This window comes from Chlamydotis macqueenii, chromosome 6, assembly GCF_036417535.1.
Source record: "Chlamydotis macqueenii isolate bChlMac1 chromosome 6, bChlMac1.mat, whole genome shotgun sequence".
Classification (NCBI taxonomy): Eukaryota; Metazoa; Chordata; class Aves; order Otidiformes; family Otididae; genus Chlamydotis; species Chlamydotis macqueenii.
In genome coordinates, this window is record NC_141561.1 from 17,884,154 (window position 1) to 17,903,511 (window position 19,358).

General features: G+C 45.4%; 1 protein-coding gene across 1 annotated transcript in view; it reads left to right on the forward strand.

The window, feature by feature from the left end:
- Positions 1-19,358, forward strand: part of LOC104477136 (unconventional myosin-X) — a 92,929-nt gene that overhangs the window by 41,174 nt on the left and 32,397 nt on the right. The window contains exons 14-22 of the mRNA XM_086751165.1: positions 1,787-1,853; positions 2,313-2,405; positions 4,806-4,874; positions 5,717-5,799; positions 7,306-7,414; positions 8,116-8,196; positions 9,196-9,320; positions 10,124-10,238; positions 16,324-16,430. Of these exons, the coding sequence (XP_086607291.1) occupies positions 1,787-1,853; positions 2,313-2,405; positions 4,806-4,874; positions 5,717-5,799; positions 7,306-7,414; positions 8,116-8,196; positions 9,196-9,320; positions 10,124-10,238; positions 16,324-16,430 (849 nt within the window). The remainder of the gene's footprint in view (positions 1-1,786; positions 1,854-2,312; positions 2,406-4,805; positions 4,875-5,716; positions 5,800-7,305; positions 7,415-8,115; positions 8,197-9,195; positions 9,321-10,123; positions 10,239-16,323; positions 16,431-19,358) is intronic.

The window sequence follows — 19,358 nt, forward strand, 5'->3', positions numbered from 1 at the left end:
CCCTCTTGCTTTTTTGGGTGGTAGAATGGAGGACAGCATTCCTCCTTTGGGCTGTCCAGTCCCAGCCACTAAGGCAGGATAGGCAGCTGGGCCTTAGTGCAACCCTGACCATGGATGTGTCTCTGTAAGCACTGTCCATGTGCTTTGCCAGCTTTGTCACTTTTCTCCAAGCAAAAACTTTCTCCCTTGTAGTATTTTAATAGTCCAGATTCCCTTCTATCTCTCATCTGAATGGGAATATCTTGGGCTTAAACCCATTAGAACACATGGTCACTGGTGTGATTACTGACTTCAGTAATGATTCACTTAAGGTAGTGGTGGTGTTATGCAGGTGGAATCTTGGTGTGCAAAAAAGGTAAAGTCCCTAAAGATACATGGATAGGTACCCAACATTCTTTCTGTCCTAGAGATTCCTACACTGTAAAAAGGGCTCTTTTCCTCAGCAAGGAGACAGAAATCAGGCTGTTTCCTGAGCTTAAAGAGCATGTGGCCTTCTGCACAGCTGTTTCTCTTCTGTGGGCTTCATATTGGATTGTATTTTGTGAAGCACCTGGGATGTTCTAGAGTATTTCTGCTTCTAGAGAAAGCTGCTAGACAAATACTTCAATTCTTGCTCTGAAACAGAAGCCTTCATGTTTGTGAAAGAAGCAATTGAATAGGGTCAGTGAGGGCAAATGAGAGCAGCCTTGTAAAGGGAGGCAGTTGAATAGGCAATTCATGAAATTCTAAAGATTACAAAACTGCAAGGCTCTTTATGCACTCACTTCTGAGGCCAATTACACCATTGCAGGAAGCTTGTGTTAAGAATGGTATCATCATGACAAAAGATTTTTTCCTGATGATTACATAGGAGTTTAAGTTCTGCGGCTGAACTTTGAAAAGAGCAAGAGAATTTTATTATTGACTACTCATCAAGTTATTCTAGGGTGATGTGATTAAAGGGGTTGTAGACAGCAGCTTCACTATCTTCAAAACATTAGCCTTCACCTGAAAGGTGTCTGTATCAGGATGTCAGTAAGTAGCTTCACACATAGCCTGTAGTCTTCATTCGATTCCTGAGCAAGAGTTACTCCCAGGCTTCTTTGAATTCTGTAAACAGAAACGGCCTATATTATGGGAGTGTAAGAAGGTGGTAAGGGGGAAAACACTATCAGCACAGATTTACAGAATTTCATGGATGATTTTCAAAGCATGCTTATTGCACTGCTGTACTTACCTTAGCTCCCATTCTGAAAGATGCAGGGCCACCCTGTAGGTCCCCTGCTTGTCAGGCCAAAGCTTGTCTGTGCCATCCTCTTCAAAACTTTCCCTGAAAAGTTGCTCCTGTCTCTTCTTCTGGTGGAGCTATGAATTGTGGTTCAGTCTTTTGGCAGATGTGCTCCAGACCTGCTTTCCAGATTGGTGGGTCAGCAGCTGATTCTTGAAGCTGTGTAGCAAACTGTCTATCATCACCACCACTTGGGCTGATGCTCATCACTCCTGAAAGAGCAACTGAGAGCAACTACAATTTCTTAGTGCTTGATGTGGAATTTGCCAAATTACTACGAGATAAGCATCAGTCTAATCACTGGGATGGATAAGAAAGGCTATCTCCTACTTCCATCTCCTGTTAGCAGTGCATTCATTGTGTGTCTTATTCTTTTTCCTCAGACATGGCAAAGCCTGATTCCTGCACATCTCTTGAGTCCTGGGACAGCTGCCATGCTCATCTACTTCTGTTCTTCTGCACCTCAGGGCATTGGATCTTGTATTTCACATCTTTATTCTGTTTGTTCTTGATTGTCAGGGAAGGGATAAACTGGGAAGCCATTGACTGGATGGATAATGCAGAGTGCCTGGACCTTATCGAGAAGGTAAGCAGTTACCTGTGACAGTTTCCAGGGATCACAGCAGGGGTTGCTGATTGTCTTGAGACCTTCCCTTGTGGTTTCCTGCTTTTAAAAACAGGTAATTGCCTAGATCCTCTTCCCATTGTGACCTGACAAAAGTATGAGCTGTTCTAGCCATAGTCCCAGCTCAAGAAAGCAGATCTCTGCTCATTGTTGAGAGTAAGCTTAGGGAGGGTGTCACAGTGTTAGACAGGGAGCAGTGTTTAAGTAAAACCTTAATGTGATTTTTTTATAAATAATCTCCACTTATGTTCTGCTTGCTGAATGTGTTAACTGGCCAGAATTCTGCCTTCAGCTCGAGCTTTGCTGGGTGTAAGTCAGGAGTTATTGCTCAATGTGCTGTCCAATCTCCAGTTCTTGGCTCGGTGCTGTGTACTTAGAGCTTTTACTGACTGTAAAAGCCTGTCTCTTGTTTGGCTGTAGAAACTGGGTCTACTGGCTTTGGTGAACGAAGAGAGTCGATTCCCCAAAGGCACAGACAACACCCTTCTGGAAAAACTTCACAGCCAGCATATGGTAAGTAAGAAAATAACCCGGCAGGCAAATGATCAGTATGTTAGCCCCATCAGCATTTCAAAACTGAAAGTGAAGGTTTTGTTGATGTAAAATACGTGCTTTGTGCAGGAAATTTAAAATGCCTGAGGCCCAAACCTGCGAGTGTTTAATAAGGCTGCACTGAACAAAAGTAGTATGTGGAGAAACCTGCAAAAGATCTCTTGCACACAGAGAGAGGGAGTGTGCATTCCACAGGCTGCGGGTAGAGGAGATTTGAGTTTGTAGCACCGGTTGGAGGTCAGGTTCCTCTGGTCTGCAACGGGACACAAGGCAGCACCCCAGGCATGGGATGCGGCTGCACAGGGTGCATGGGTTTCTCCTGCCAGCTAGCTCCCAGCAGTCTGCTCCAGAGCATGTCAAATCTCTATCTCCCGGGGCTGGGGATGGCTTTTGCCTCATGACTTTTAATGAAAGCTCTCTCATTGTTACTAATTAATTAAATTCTTTCCTCCTCTTTCTTGTAATCTGGACACAGGAGTAGAACGACTTTTTCATGCGGGTCAGAAAGTTATCCTGGGGGCACAGAAAACACAGTGAGATCACTGTAGCAATCTCTTATCCTGTCTCTGGTACAGCCAACATTCTGTTCTTCTTAATAGTAAACAGACTTAAAACAAAGCACATTAAACCTCATAGCAGGGACTTATGGAATAATTTACTATTTTAGTAAGAATATTGTCAGCTAAAATGTTTCCTAGTCCTCTGATTCAGGCTTCATCCAAGCCTGAAAACATACAAATTTGTATCCTTTATCTGACAATTTTTTTTTAATTGGCATTGATGCAGATATTCTTATTTTTCATGTTTGCATCTAATTCTGCTAGCAATACCCATGACTACAAATTGGATACAATAGCAATGACTTCTGATTGTCTACTTATGCATAGTTTTGTGGAAATATTTCCTTTGTTTAGGCTTAAAGTGATGCCTTCAATTTAGTCCACTGTATCCAGCTTTTCCTGTATTATGGGTCAAGGTATATGAGAATGCCCAATTTACCTTTTTTATTGATGTTGATATTTTGTTAACTTTTAATATAGAACTTAAGAATATTTTAATGCATCACTTCTTTTGACTTTTCTTTCTGAAATGTCCCAACCTCTTCAGCTTGTCTCCAAATGGAGAAATTTCAATGCTCCTCTTTCTTTCTGCTGTTTGTCTCTGAATTCCTCTACATCTTTTCTCTATTCTTTTCTGAGATAAATAATCAGACCAGAGTGCAGTTCCCTTGGTAAGAAGGTACCTGTGGTTTATTGTACAGCAGCATGAGACTGTCAGTATTATATTGCATTCCTTTATGCCCCACAACATTTTGGTTGCTATTTCTGGTGATTTCTGTGCATTGAGTAGCTTTTCCATTAAGCTGTTCATAGTGTCACCTCTGTCTGCTTTGAGGGTATAGCAGTTAACGTGGAACCCTAGGGAGCTTATAAGAGATGGAAGAGGCTGAGGAGCTGGAGTGCAGGGAGGAATGCTGAAGTAGATAGTGCTCTAGGGTTTGCATTTTTGAAGGCAAAAGTGGTTTTTCTATCAGATAAGGTGTCTAGTGCTGGCTGGAAGAGCACTGGAAGGCATCTAGCCAGCATTGCTGGAAAGCCTGAAGGATGTTATAAGAGAACAAGCCCTCTTGTCTATGTTTTCTGTGGACTGCAGTAGGCTTAAGGAGGAAAAGCATAGAGATGGGATTTAAGAGAATATGACCTCTGATACAACTGGGGAGAGGAGCAATATGGGAGACGGAAGAAGGAACCAGAAGTGTTGTAGGAATGGATGAAATATAAGGGCTTGGTAGAGAGGGAGAGGAGTTCTTACATAGTTTATGGTTTTCATAGAACAAAGAAAGGAGAGGAAAACTGAGAGTAGAACAGCAAATAAGAGAAAGGAAAGATGAATATTTTAAAAGGGGAAGAGAGATGCAAAGAAAGATGAAATATAGAGGAAGACAAGAGATTGGTATGATATTTCCTTTGACAAAGAAAAGTTGTGTAGGTGTTCTGCAAAGCTGCCATCTTCCCTGCATCCTGATCCCATGTCCTGCACCACATGGTTTGTGTGGAGCCCAGTCTCCTCACGTGTCAGACATGCAAGAATTAACATTTCATCTGTGGCATGCCGATCCAGCCTTGATTCTGCAAGCCCTTGCTCATATGAGGAATGCCTTGAAGGGCTGGATTTTTCCATCTTATTGGAATAACATATTTTTGTAACGTAGCTGCAGATAACTGCAGCAGATGTGGTCAGGCTCTGCAATAGCTAAGGTCCTTGCCCATGCCAGCATTGTCATAGTCATGGCAGAGTTCCTGACTAAGCCTATTTATTCTTACATCGGCATTATAAGAAGAGTTTTTTCTTTCATTTCAGAGCAACCACTACTATGTGAAGCCTCGGGTAACAGACCATCAATTTGGCATACGACATTATGCTGGCGAGGTAGGTGTTTATATATCTCCGAGATGCTTGCACTTGGGCTTGAGGTCCTGGATTTTAGATTCTAAAAATCAAGAATATCTGAGCTGTGTGTTTCTGCACAGTTAGTGCCCCATACCAGAGCACAGGGAGTGTGATGGGCTTAAAATAGCATGTCATTCTCCAGGACTATGTTCTCCAGCTTGGATGTCTGTTTCTCAGGTAACTTTCGGTTGGGGTATAAACTCTGCTTACTGCTGTACTTCATGTTGTCTTTTCTTGGACATGCACAAACAAACAAAACCCAAAGTAAAAGTCACAAGGAAAATTTGACTTTTGGGAAGGAGGAGAAAAGGCTAAATACCTATGGCAAAAAGGAGAAGGCTTCCAAGTCTTCCAGGGTAAATGCTGCTTATTGTTGTGGAGCGATATGGAGTAGAGGGAGGTGTGTCAAGGGAGGGCACCTGCACACTAAAGAAGGGCTGACCCCCTCCTGGAATGGTAACTGCTGAGCACTAGTGGCTGGGACGTTAGGGCACTGGCTGGCATTTCCTGGAGTGAATGGAGTACCTCACACCTTGCAGAGGATTTCCCCACATGTACATCCCAGGCAAATCTCTGCAGCTCTTTCACTTGCCTCCTGTTTTGAAGGTTTTTTTTGATTTTTTAAAATTGATGGCTAAAAGCCAATTTCTTGATGGTAACTGCAGAGCTCTGGAGCTCTTTGACCCCAGAAGTTTGGATCTTGGCACATGCCTGCAGCATTACTGTGTAGCTCTGCTGGAAGTCTTGTACGTTGGCATGTTAGTGTAGAAGTGCTAAATGATTTGTACTGCACTGTTGTAGTGGCTCTGTCTGTGTTGCAGGTGCTATATGATGTGAGAGGCTTTCTGGAGAAGAACAGAGACACCTTTCGAGATGACATTTTAAACATGCTGAAAGACAGCAGGTATGCCCCCCTTACGCTTGTGAGGAGGCCACATCTATTGGGCTGGACTAAGCCACATTCATGTAATAACCAGACCAAGGAAAGCAATTGCATTTGTCTGAGCATCAGGCATCATTCTTTATCGTTTTTCTCTTTTGTGCTTAAGTGACCTGGCAAAAGAAAGGAGAGCTGGAGAAGTCAGATGAGGCACAGATTTAATCAGTACTCTTGTTGTCCCAGTTTTGAAAAGAGCTATAAAAGCATGACAGAAACCCCTCCAGGCAGTGCTGGTCTTCTCCCTCCTCTCTTCCCACTTTCCTCTTCTTCCTCTTACCTCCCTGTCCCAAAAAGGGCAAATTTGCCCCAAATGAGTCAAGGCTCTTTGCCATGCTGTCAAATGCCAGCTTTTGTACAGAGGCTGCTTGTTTTCCAGCCTGCTTGTTAGTGGAGAGCTTCTGTCCTTATCCTGAGCCGGACTGAGCCCTCACTGTGGGACTGGGCATGGCCCCTAATATTATATCCCAGTGCTGCAGCATGACCCTAGAGAAATGAGCTGCCTTTGGCCTTAAGCAAGGTCTGGAAGACAGAGGTGGGACCTAGTAGAAGGAGAGAGGAATTTTATAACCTGGCAGACCCTAGAAGTTTTTGAGTAGCAACTCTACCACATGCTTCTTACCACAGTCCATATATTGCCTTTGGGCTCCAGCCTGATGTGACTGTTTCAGAAATGCATCTTTTCTGAAGCCTGCTGCAGAGTTTGCACCGTGAGCAGCATTGAAACAACCTAAGGGAGGTGAGAGTATGAGCTGCTCGCAGTGGCATCTGGGGAATATTTTACACAAGGCTTGAAACCAGAATTGTGGTCATCATTGTCCAGCATAATAGAAGGACTCAGGGTTTTTCAGCAAGCCAGACAAGGAAATTCTGCTAGAAGCAGTCATAACAATAAACTGGCACAGGAAGTGCTGGAGAACTTTGTGCCACTTTGTAAGAAACAGCACCACTGTTGAAGGAGTGGTGGAAGATTCCCCAGAGCTGACCTACACTGAGGGTAACTCTAGAAGTCCTCTGGCCACAGAAGAGCTGTGGTTGCAATTGCGTGAGCATGTCATGGGTGCTAGCCATGACAGCTAGGTTGCGAGGGGCATGACAGCACACTGTCTAGCTGGAATACCTTCAAGGTAGTTTTGCCTGCAGGCATATAGCTCAAGGGAGGTGTCCTAGCAAGTGCAGAATGGAGATCTTCCTTTGCATAATATCCTGCTTGACAGTGCGAGGTAGGGTTTCTGGCTTTGCAGCCAAGGGTGGCATAGAGGGCAGCCCACGGGGTCTAGGCAGCCACAGGGAAAGTGTTCATTTCCTCACTGAAGTGCCCAGCTGAACTGCCTCCTGCAGACACTCTGCGGCACAGCAGGAAGAAAAATGAGGTGTTTCACACTGGGACAGGGCAGTAGCTGAGAATGAGAGCCATCTTCTCACAAGTGGTGCATGTCTTGCGTCTTCTTTAATTCTTTTCTTCTCCCTTAGGCTGGACTTCATCTACGACCTTTTTGAAAGAGTCTGCAGTCGTTGCAGTGAAGAGACAGTGAAGATGGGCACCCAGAGGCGCAGACCAACTGTCAGTTCCCAGTTCAGGGTAGGATGTTTTCCAAGAGAGCAGGAGGCTTCTGAGGAGGAGCAGATGGGTAAAGGAAGGCCTGCAGCCAAGAGGAGTCATTCATCCTTGTTTTGTGTCCAGCACTGAAAATGTGCAGGAGTGTTGTAGTGCTAAAAAAAAAGACAGTGCCACTGCCCAAAGGATTTCTGTCTGGTGTAAAATGTGAGATGCTAAGACTGAGCAGGGTGGCAGAGGAAAAGAATACTTTATTAAGTGTATTAAGTTCTTGAGGTTCTTTGATCTTTCATGTTGGTTTGATGTTTCAGCTAAGTGTATGTATCCTTTTAGGCCACATATTTTGCAGATATAGCGGCAATTCAAATAAAACCTTATTGGGGGGACCTTGCAAGTATGAATTTCACCCCCTTAGATTGTCTGCAAACCTGTTAGTTTCACAGTTTTAGTTTCCTATATTTAACGTTTGAGAGACTTGTAAAAATAACTCACATCAGCGATATAGTTCTGAGAATAAGGATGGCCACATAAACAGTGTTAGAATAAATTAACTTTATGGGTATGTTTTGGACAGGAAGGCATCTCCTGGGTTGTTGACATTTTTGTAGGCAGAGTCAAAGGACATTAGGAATGGAAGAGCTGCATAAAGACCCTATTGCATCAAATGTAACCCATTTCCCTCCTGTAGTGACTGATCCTTTGGGTTTTGTCTTGCTGCTTTTTAGGATTCTCTCCATTCCCTGATGGCTACACTTAGCACTTCCAACCCATTCTTCATCCGCTGCATCAAACCAAACACAGAAAAGGCAAGTCTGTCTTCCAGCAAAATGTATGCATGTGACATGGGCCTCCCTGAACACTCACCTGCACAAATGCCTGACAGGTGCCTCTTCAGGGTCCAAACTGAGGATAAGATCAGTTCCCCCTCACCTTCCTTTTTTTCTTCTAGTTGTTTTATAGTTGAGGAAAAATACAGTCTCCTCCTGGTAATCAGATGAAAAGACTACATGCTAAGTACTATACAATATAGCCATTCCCACCTCTGTCTGTGGTTATGAGGCCTGGAAGATGAACCAGGCTTGTGCAGAGCCCAGAGCTGTGGTAGAAGAAGCAATTGCTCCTGTTTGTGGTGCCTGTAGACAATTTGTTCTGGAATGCAGAGCTTGCGTGGTAGGAAGCGGCTCCTGCAGCTCCCTGGCTCTGAGGCAGAGGAGGTGGGTGCTTCGTGAACAAGTCACAGTGCTTAGAGACAGACTGGTTCTTCCTTGTATTGTGGACTGTGATGGGAGGATATGCTGCTAACTGGATTGGGAGGGAGCTCTGAACTGATCATTTTCTTTGCGTGTTTTGAAACTGTGTATGAGATGGCAGAGGAAAGCCTACTGGGGGTTTTATGCAAGAAAAGTATTCTGCAGTTTCTCTCCAGTTTAATTGATAGAACTGAGTCAGCGTTCTGCATTTTGTATATGTTAATGCACTGTATCATTGCTGTACTGCCATGATCTGACCATGACAGCACTCTGCAAACTGTTTTTTTCCAGGATCGGCCCAACTCCCTTTTGTCTCTTTTTCTGCACCATGCAGTGTTGTGAGGTTGCTTTCCCCTCGACCCAAACTTCCCCCTTTTCACCTGGCATGCCCAAATATGCAGGGTTGACTTTTTACAGAGAAACAGATATACAGCCTGTGACTGAGTGTGCTCAGAGAAACACTCGCTGTTCAAGTCAGCAAAGTAGTAGTACCAAGATCAACACTTATTCTCTCTGTCTCTTCTTATTTGTTTTTGAATCTGGATCATTATGTAGGCGCCGAACCTCTTCAATCCAGATGTGGTGCTAAATCAGCTCCGGTACTCAGGGATGCTGGAGACAGTCAAAGTTCGGAGAGCAGGTTTCCCTATACGGCGCCTTTTCCAGGACTTTCTCAGCAGGTAATTGCTGTCATTGTCCTACATGCTGTAACAGTCCCGTATGATTCTATATGTTTGTTCCCTCTGTAACTGCTGTTACTGATATGGATAATTTGTGGAATGTTTTTCTAACCATGCCCTTGTTGCCTGTATCATAGTCTGATTTGAAAGTCCTTTTGGAGACTTGCCTTCAGGGTAAAAGAAAGTCAGAATGGAAGAAGAGCAGACAGTCCATTTTTTCTTTTTTCTTTTTTTTTTGTGGATTTGCCACAGATTTGCTTGTGTGATGCTGTGAAACCCAGCTGTTCATAATATGTAAAAAGAAAATATCATACTTAAAACCTTTCATCTGTCAGGCTGAAGCAAATTTTAATGGACAGTGTAGTTGATTATTAATATTGTAAAGAGTGATTATTTCTTTTAATTAGCTGTATCAAAATGATTTCTTGAAGTTTAAGGCTAGAAGGGACCATTAAACATTGCTTCCTTTGTCTCTTGGAGCATTAAATGCCACCCCTATACTGAACAAAATAACTTGTGTCTGATGAAAGCACATGTTTCAGAAAGACAGTTGTTCTTTACTGAAAAATACTGTTGAGTTTGTATTTTATTACTGGGATTGCAACAATAATTGCCAGTGTGGTAGGAACAGATAAAGGTTGAGGGATGGAAATTTCCAAATTGGAAGGCAAATACAAAGAAGGGAGGTCCCAGAGGAAGAAGGACTAATGGGAGGAGGATAATTAGAGTTAAAATATTGGAGCGGCGGTGGGGAGGTGGGTTACTGTCATACATAACCTCATGAGATTTTGTTTGGTTCTTAGGTACAAGATGCTTGTGAAGGGGCTAAGTTTCTCAGACAACAGCAAAGCTGTATGTGCAAGCTTTCTTCAGACCTATGACAGCAGCAAGAAAGAATGGCAGCTGGGTAAAACCAAGGTACTTCATCAGTGTCAGGCAGGGTATGGCTTTGTTCCAGCTGCAAGGGGATGCGATTGCTTCTGGTGAGATTCCAGCCAGTAGAAAGCGCAAAGTAGCGATGACCCTTTAAATACATTGGGCTGTGCCGCTGACTTGTAGCATCTCAAATATTTCCCATACTACGTACCTAGAGATATAGAAGGCTTTTTGATTCTATCTAAACTCCTTCTCATTGACTGAGCCAGATTGATTTGTTGTGTCTGATCCAATGTATGAATCCAAGGAGAACAAGCATGGGTGTCACTGTGTGCAGTTGCAATCTGTGCCATTAACTCTTGCCTCTTGTGCCAGATATTTCACTCTGCTTGGCTAACTAAAATTCTTGCATGAGGCAATGAGCTGCTGCTTGGTATGTATCTAAACTGTGAAGAGATAGCTAGATCACCAGATGTGTGACAGCTTTCTACTGTGGAATCTCAGCTGATGGTTTGTGCAGTTAGCCCAGATGCTAGCATACATTTTCTAGGAAAAGGTATCCAAAAGCTTCTCCCTGCTTGCATAATTCAGATTTTGCTTCTGTTTTGGTGAATGTTTAACACTTCTCTCTTGCCTGGTATAGTCTGGATTTTTTGGGGTTTGTTTTGTTTTTATTTTTCTCCAGACATCCAGCTGAAAATGTACCATTATCTTTCTTTTAATGGGGAGGGAGCTGGGTGTTTCACTCTGAATTTTTTCGAGCTTTGAGACAGCTTCACACAGAAATAGATGTGAGCATTGTGAAGTATATTGCTATAGAAATCTGGAAGTGGGAAACTGTCTCTATCACAACTTTCTACATATGCCAATATTAGGAAAAAATTTTTTACAATGCGAGTTGTAGAACACTGGAACAGGTTGCCCAGAGAGGTGGTGGATGCCCCAGCCCTGGAAACATTCAAGGCCAGGCTGGATGAGGCTCTGAGCAACCTGATCTGGTTGGAGATGTCCCTGCTTCTTGCAGGGGGGTTGGAATAGATGACCTTTGAAGGTCCCTTTCAACTCTAACCATTCTATGATTCTATAATAAATTCTTCAAAGAATATTCCAAGACGGATGGTGTCCAGTGCAGATAGTGTTTCTAAGTAGTGGGTATGCAGTGCATATCCAGAGCAGATAGTAGTCCATCAAAGCAATTTTTCTTGCATTTTTTGCCCTTAAGCCTTCAAAAAAGTAGTGCAGACTATTTTCAGAGTCACAATGGAACTGGAAGTGATTCTAGTGAGTATTCACATTTAATTTGTCCAGGAGATCAGATAATGATATTTGTTGCTTTGAGCAATAATTTCTTAATGAGTAGATAGACTATAATGTTTCTTAGTGAGATCTCTCTCTCCCCTTCTTAGAGGAGTGGTGGTAGCCCAGTTGGTAGTCTGTGCTATGAACTGTGTGACAACCATGGAAACCACTGGCCATTGCTGTGGGAAGGAGCTGTGTTAACCTGAAGTTTCCAAGGCCTTCCTTCACATGCCTCCACTGATGTTCAAGAAAGAAGGTTTTATCCCTTAGCCGTATTTCTGCTCTATGATTAAAGTGTTCCTTATTTATGTCTTGGGAACCTGGTGTCTCCTCACTGACCCCTCCACCCAGAACCATTTCAGTCATTCTTGTCCCTAGATAACCTACACTGCTTGGGTGACTCCAGTCTCACAGCATTTTAGTGTTAAAGCCTGTGTGGAGTGTGTGTGCGTTGCAGAGCTGCCTGTGCCTGGGAAGCTTTAGAAAGGGGTGGTAAACATGGAGTTTGAACTTTCTTCCTAGCATGACAAGAGATGGAAGATTGCTGGGCTACAGCAAGGGCAGCAGGGAAATGCATGTGAGGACCAAACTCACATGCACATACTCACCTTTTGGAGTATAAAACGTTATAAGCTACATAGCTGGAGTCCAGGGACTAGAACAGATTGCTGACAAGCAGGAAATCGAGGCTACTTTGAGCCCCTGGCAGCAATAGGATCTCTTTTCAGTCCCCGTTGTGCATCCTGAAGGAATCAGTCCATCTGTCTGTTTTCAGTCACTCCTTGACCTGCACAAACAAATTCTTTTGGAAAAACAATATAGGTGGTAAATTGTGGCAAGCAAAATGTATTTGTATTTTGCCAAAACACTGGATGTACTCTAAAGTAATTTTAAAAACAGTTCTGTCCTATAAACTAAAACTTGTCTGAAGAGCTGTATGCGGCATGTTGGTAAACAGCAGTCTCTCTGCTAGGGCAGTGGTTGCTGTTGGGTCTGAATATTGTGGGAAGAAAGAAATTATTAAGAATGGCAGTCTTTGTATCTCTATTTCTTTATGGCTGAGAAGGACAATTTAAAGGAGTTGGGAAGCAGTTGGGACATCTTGTTTGGTTGTAGAAGTTATTTTATGTTTGGAATGGTTTGAATTAGAGCTGTGTGTCCTGGTGGAGGGGAGCAGTTCTATTTATTCTAAGGAATCCATCACTCCAAGGCTGTCCTGGCCTGTTCTGTCCTTGCTGCCATGCTGAATGGCTGGCCAGCCCCTGGCTGCTCCAAGGTGCTGTGACCATTGCCCTGCCATTTCATTCTTCAGATGAGTTGCTTGATATTCTTTCCTATGCTCAGATGGTAGCAAAGCCATTTTATTGCTCCCTCTTGCAACTTTGCTTTGTGAAGGTTCTTCCAGAAGCCTGCCCTTAGGAAAGCAGATGCCAAGGTGAGGCTGTGCAGAGCAGCACTGCTTCCTGGTCGTTCCTTCCCTGCTGCCCGTACTCAGCTGTTGAGTCTCGGGTTTGGATTACAGAGCGCTTTGTGTTCATGTTTTAGCTGGTGCTAGGTAACACAGGCCCGGAATACTTGGGTATTCCAGAGCCCTAATTTTCCCAGAGGCTTTCAGGCAAGGGTGAAGTGAAGCTACCAGCTAAGGGGCACAGAGTGTGGTCATTGTCCTGGTGAGGAGGTCCCCTGTGTGTCCTTGCTGCCACTTTTGCTGCTACAGGTGCACCTCTGGGTACCCAGGCAGCAATTCCCAGAACTAGTGGCTTACAGAGGAAGGAGAAGCTACTGAAAAAGGTGTGACAGGCCAATGGGGATGTAACCTAGGAAGAAGTATAAGGGGTGGGTGAAGAGCAGGGCTTATAGAAGGGGGAATACTTCCTGCAAAATGAATGGAAGGATAATTATATCCCTAGCAATTGTTTGCAGGAGGAAGGAAAAGACTCTGTGAATTAGTGCAGGGGATTGTGAAGCTTGGGAAAGGAAATGGGGGAGGAAGGGCAGGATGATCTTTGTGTTTTTCATTAAGAATAGAGCAGCTGCTGTGCTGGCAATTGTCAAATTAATGTTTATAAGAGGTATTAATGTATATAAGGCAGGTTTTATCCAGTGGCATGGCTGAGGTGAGGGGTTGGACGCAAATAAGCAATGTGATGACGGAAGAGCTTGTGTTAAGGTGCTCTTGTCTTCACTGGGGATGTTCTGGGATGGAGCAGCAGCTTCTGTGCCCCTTTCCTGAGAACACCTGGACCTTCTGCCATACTTGTCCATACCCACAACACAGATTTCCTATGGCTATTTAACACGATAATCCTTGTGGTTTGAAAGCATTCGTTCCGCTTAAACCTGCTGTTTTCCAGGACCTGTTTGAAGGAGGAGGTTTCTGTATACTAATTGGCATCTAGGTCACAGCGACCCACTTCCCGCTTTCCCACTGTTGTCCCCAAGAATCATATGATCCCACTTACGTACACATGGGTGCACACACAGTTGCATTTGTGTCTGCTGATCTACACGTAACCTAAACATGTTCACTGTTGCACTGATGGTGCATGCAGGCATTGAGGTTGTGTGAGGAGCACTGTGGTGCTGCACTGTGCTTTAAAACTTGGCCAGTGTCTAACAGGAGCAGATAAGATAGAAGTAACCTTGTATGTTTTGTTTAATCATTCTTTCCTTGGATGAAAGTGATCTCATGTTTTCAGAAAGTGACGATGAATTATGACAAAGAAACAACCACCTTCCAACTTGTTTCCACAAGGCATCAAAAATATTTCTGGATTTGAATACATTTTACTCTTCCTTGTCATCTACAGGAGTCTAAAAAAAATCCACAAAATGCAATAGCTTATAACAAGATATTGTTATGTTATTTGAGATTAACCCCTCACTCTGAAGCATATGTAGAAAACACTATAAGGTTACGGTTGGGTCTTGTTAAATTCTGCATATGCTGAATTTAGTTTTTTCCCCCTCCTCACTGGCACAGCAGTTGGTGCTTGCTAGGGCAATACTGATGGACTGAGTATTTTTGCAATTTGATGAAGATAATGGACTGAGACAGTGTTTTGCTGATTGCATTCTTGAAATGGGTGACTGCTGCTTGGTTCTGCAGTGTAATGTAAAGAGCAATCCCTGCCTCAAAGAAGTCTTTAAAAGATTGTTGAGTTGACAGAGGGAGTGGATGTGCAACTTGCAGGGAAGGATGCCAGCTTCATGGTTGGCAGTACCTTGATAATGAACCTTCTTTTAAGGCTACCCACAATTACTCAGTCATTACAAACCAGCTCATTTCTTAAGGCCATCTTAATGAAAATGCTCCCCAGGAGAAATTCTAGTCCAGGGAAGCCACTGGCAATGGGTACGAACTCAGGGAGAGGCTTCAGTACATGGTGGTCATTGCAGAGAGAAAAAAAAAAAAAAAGAGCCTAAATAAGTGATCAGGCCAAAAGCAGGGATGGAAGGGAAAGTATAGAGAGACGTAAGGGGAGGTAAGTGGGGAGGGACAGAGTTTGTGCAGAACACTGGACTGTTCAAATCTCTGAACATCCCTCTGGCCTCTCAGCAGAGCCACATGGATCAATAAATTTGTAAGGAGTTTTTACTGATTAACGTTGTTCTGCAGATTGATGAGTGTCAGCTCACAGCCTGTGTTCACGGCAGTGCTTTAACAAGCAGGGCAGCGCTTTCCTAGCGTGGTCTGTTCTGCTGCTGGCCCTGGCAGTGATTTAGCCGATGTCAGGCAGCGGGTCACACGAGCACGGCCATATGGCAGTTGCTGCTGTGACTGCAGCTTGTACAGACATGCCTTAGCCAACTTACTGTAGGCTGGGTACTGCTAGCAGTGCACCCACAGGGCTGTGGAGCTCCAGGCAGGCTGCAGTCCATCTCAAAAAGTAAAGCATTCATATCAGAAATTTGTGCTGAACCCTGCGCTAACTAGCTGATTTAAAGTAGCTCAGATATGTCAGCACAATTCCTGTAAACATGCCCTTATCTTGCTTATATCTCAGTCCTTTTGTCTCCAAGATAGCGCTGTCATCTCTCACACAAACATTTAGCACTGTTTGAGATACAGATGATGGAAGATGCTTGAGAATTAAAATACTGGATGCTGAAGTGCAGCCAGTAATACTTGGAGACCTCTCCCTCCGGGGCTCAGGTCCCCCTAACGCATGCTGCGCTGCTGAGCCTCTTCAGCAGGGAAGCGTCTCCGCCTCAGAGTCTGTGGAGGCTGGTGGAGAATTCGGCTCCGGTGGACTGAGGGTACGCTCAGCCTCGCACCTCCACGGGGCTTTTAGCTTTCCGGCTGTCTTCCATGGTGAGGATTGCTGTTAAGATTGCTTTCTGGAGTCTGGAAATCTAAATGTTCTCCTCCCTTTCCTTGAAATGCGGAGGAGTTTCTTTGCAAAATATTGAATCACCCGAGTAGGTACCAGTGCCTGCTGCGGGGAGGGACTGGGCTGCGCACGGAAAGCTGTCAGCCGGGAAAGAGTTAATGCCAGGCGCGAGCACAGGCTCTCCTCCTCCTCCTCCCTCCTCTTTCCCTCCTTCCTCCCTCTCTCTCTTTTAAGTCTTGACCACAGAGGGAGGGAGGCGGGGGTTGGGCGCGCAGTTTGGCTGCTGTCGCCGCACAAAGTTTTTCCTGGTGCTGCGAGCGCGGTGGCCCCGGGGCGAGGCGCCCAGGCTGGCGCGGGAGCGCGGGCGGCCCGGCCCGGACCGCACAGGGAGCGCGCTCAGCGCCGGTCACCCGGGGATGAAACCTCCCGGCTCTCCCGGGGACTGACTTCTTTCCTCTCTTTGTGTTTATTGAAACTCCTCCCCGTGGCGTCAGGTTTTCCTGAAGGAAGCTCTTGAGCAGAAGCTGGAGAAGGATCGGGAAGAGGAGTTGAGGAAAGCAGCTGTAGTCATCCGGGCCCACGTCTTGGGCTACATGGCAAGGTCAGTGCTGGGGGCTGCCCCACCATCCCTGTGCTCGCCCGCCTGGCTTGCCCCGACCCCCTGCTTTGCTCTCCAGTGCCCTGGCATCCCTCCCCTTTTCCCCGCCTGTGTTCCAAGGGAGAGTTGCTGTGTCTGCCCTCCCTGCTGGCATCAGTTCTGCTGAAACCTTTTGCACCTTTGCTGCCTCTTCAGTTCTGTGCACGCTTGCACCCACCTCAGCACCGCTCAGCAGGCTCTGTGCCCATTGCCTGCCTCTGGTGACACCTTGCCTTCAGGGCTCTCCTGGCTGGGCCCAGCCTACCCTTTGGGTCCCCCCCTTTGCCTTATGCCTGTCACCTCTGCTTTCTGCTCCCCCCTGCAAATCGCTTCTTCCTCACTTGCAGCTCTGCCTTTGCTCGCCCTCTTTCCTCGCCCTGCCTGTTTGCCTCGTGATCTCCCTCTCCTTTTAATTAACTCTTCAGAATTGGTTTTTGGCCAGCTTTGCACCAGTAATCTCCTCTTGCCGCTCCCTTTTGCACCTGACCAGAGGAGGGTTGGGAGAACCAACTGCAGACAAACCACCCCTCCTCTGCCCCTCGCACGCAGTGTGACAGCTGACTCCTTAATGGCTGTGGCATGCACACTTAATCCCAGTAAGATGCTCTTTCCTGGCTGGTCTCTGCTCCAGACACCTGTCAATCAGGGGTGTGAGGAGGTGAAATCACTGGCCAGCAGAGCTGTTTCAGCAGGCACTCTTCTTAGAGCTCCACTTACACCAGGTAGCTCGTTTTGCATTGGGAAAAGTGTGCAAGGGTTGTACCCTGCCTTGCCAATGTGGAATATCAGCAAAATACACATTTGGTCTCGGGGGCTTTTATTCATTTATTATTTCCCTCTAGGAAGACAAATGAGCTAGCTCTATTGTTTGTACATGAGATTGCAAGTTCTTTGTGTCAGGGCCTCTGCTCTATTTTACTTTGTGCATTTGGAGAGAGGGGTAGGGATTAGCACAGGAAAATTGATTTTTCTGGGAAACATCACTGCAGGCAAACTGGATTACTGCTTTTCTGGGTTCCTGGGAAGGTAGCTGCTGCCCTGCATGGCTGTGATGAGAGCCAGTGTTGCAGTAGCATTCCTCTTGGCTAGAAATCCTGTGGTCCTCCAGTCTCCACTGGTCTGAATTCATTGCCCCACGTGTTGCTCTTCTGAGTCTCATCTTTAAGAACAAGCTGTGCTTCTGCAGCCAGAGTGGAAATGTTCAGACGCAGCTGGAGGTAACTGGGCTTTGCAGGGGAGGAGAGCAGGGAGTGAGGAAAGAGCTAGGGAAGGGAGACTGGAAAACTTTTCTGTGAAGAGTTTCCAGTTGCACTGCACCTGTGTTGGAGAAGGTCCAGCAAGAGGGAGTTCATCTGTGCAAGTGCTGAGTGGTCTGCACAGAGTTGGGCAGAGGTCAGGAGTACCAGTGTGTGCTGCCTTGGCTTGATACCATTTCTGTTAGTTTTGCAAGGATAAGTGTATTTGAATTTGTTTGGTCTCATGCAAAGTAGGTTGATGAAGAAGGGTACCTATGCCACAGGAAGGATTTTACTGTTTTTTCCCCCTTTATGAACTTGTTCTGTGAGCCTGGAGAACCAGTCCTAAGGGTGAGAACATTTTCTTTGCTCTCACTCCCTGCAGCCTAATGTCTCTAACTGATCACTAAGATGTGAGACAAGAAAATCAAGATCATTCAAATCATCCCATTTTTCATAGCTAATATGTGGAACTCTGAGAGGCAGGTAACAGCTTCACCAGTTAAAATACACATAACCATTCCCAGGCTTGCGGGATCTGTGAACAAATTTGGCTGTGTCCCTGGATTCTGCAGGACCTTACTGCTCAGGGGCAGAAGACAGTAGGAAATTACTCCATAGCTCTGTATTCTCTAGTCCTTGGAGGCATAACTGCTAACTACAGTTCATCGACAGAGTAATTAACTAAATTCCAAATGCAACATTGGAGCCTTGCAGCCACCCCGCCTTCTCTTGTGATATGTGGCCAGGATGTCTCCCAAGCCCTGGGCATGGACTGCAGGTTGAATTTCTTTTGGGCAGTGCAGGAGGGTGAGCAGAAGCTGAACAAGGGAAATGAAATTCGCAGCCTGTGTGCAGCAGTTCCAGCTGAAGGTCATCTGCGAGCTTGGCTGCGGTCGTGAGGAATGAGGGGGCACTCCAGCCTGGCAGATTAGCAGGCAGAGCTGGCCTGGAGCTGGGCAGGGCTTGGCACATGTTGCAGCTGAGAAAGTTTCTGGCAGATGCGTTTTGTAAAAGTCAGAGTGCCCTTCTTGATGCACTCATGTCTGCCTTGGCAGAGGGTGCGTGTGCAGCTGTTCACACCCCGTGTGCAGGGCACAGGGAGGACAGAGAGAGCAGGGGTGAGGGGACTGCAGCCCAGGAGCAATTAATCTGAAACCTCCCACTGCTTATCACCTCTTCCCTTTCCTCTTCTTTTCTCTGTGCTTCCTCCCTTTGACTTAATACTTGTGGAAAAGAGTGTGACCTCTGCACAGTACTGCTATTAGCATCCCTCTCCCGGTTGTCTTGACTAGGCTGACGTATCTGATGTGCAGGGAGGTGGCAAGTTGTCAGCATGGGTCTCTGTTGCCATTTGAAGGGGAGTTGATTACCAGGAAGGGGATTTTGAGGTGTGTCTTTTCCTCAAGGGGTTGCAGAAGGTCTGTGGGAAGGATATGTGAGAATACCGTGCTATTTCCAGCGTGCTTTCTAGGACTTTAAGACCTCACAGAATTACTGTAGCCTGCTGGGCTAAGATCCCATGTAACAGCCCCATAGAATTTCCCTCTGCAGATTCTGATTTGGAGCAAATAAGGTTGTGATTTGAATAGTACCAATGATTATTTCCCTACAGCAAGATATTAAGGTGTCTGAATATATTCAGTAGCTTTAAAAA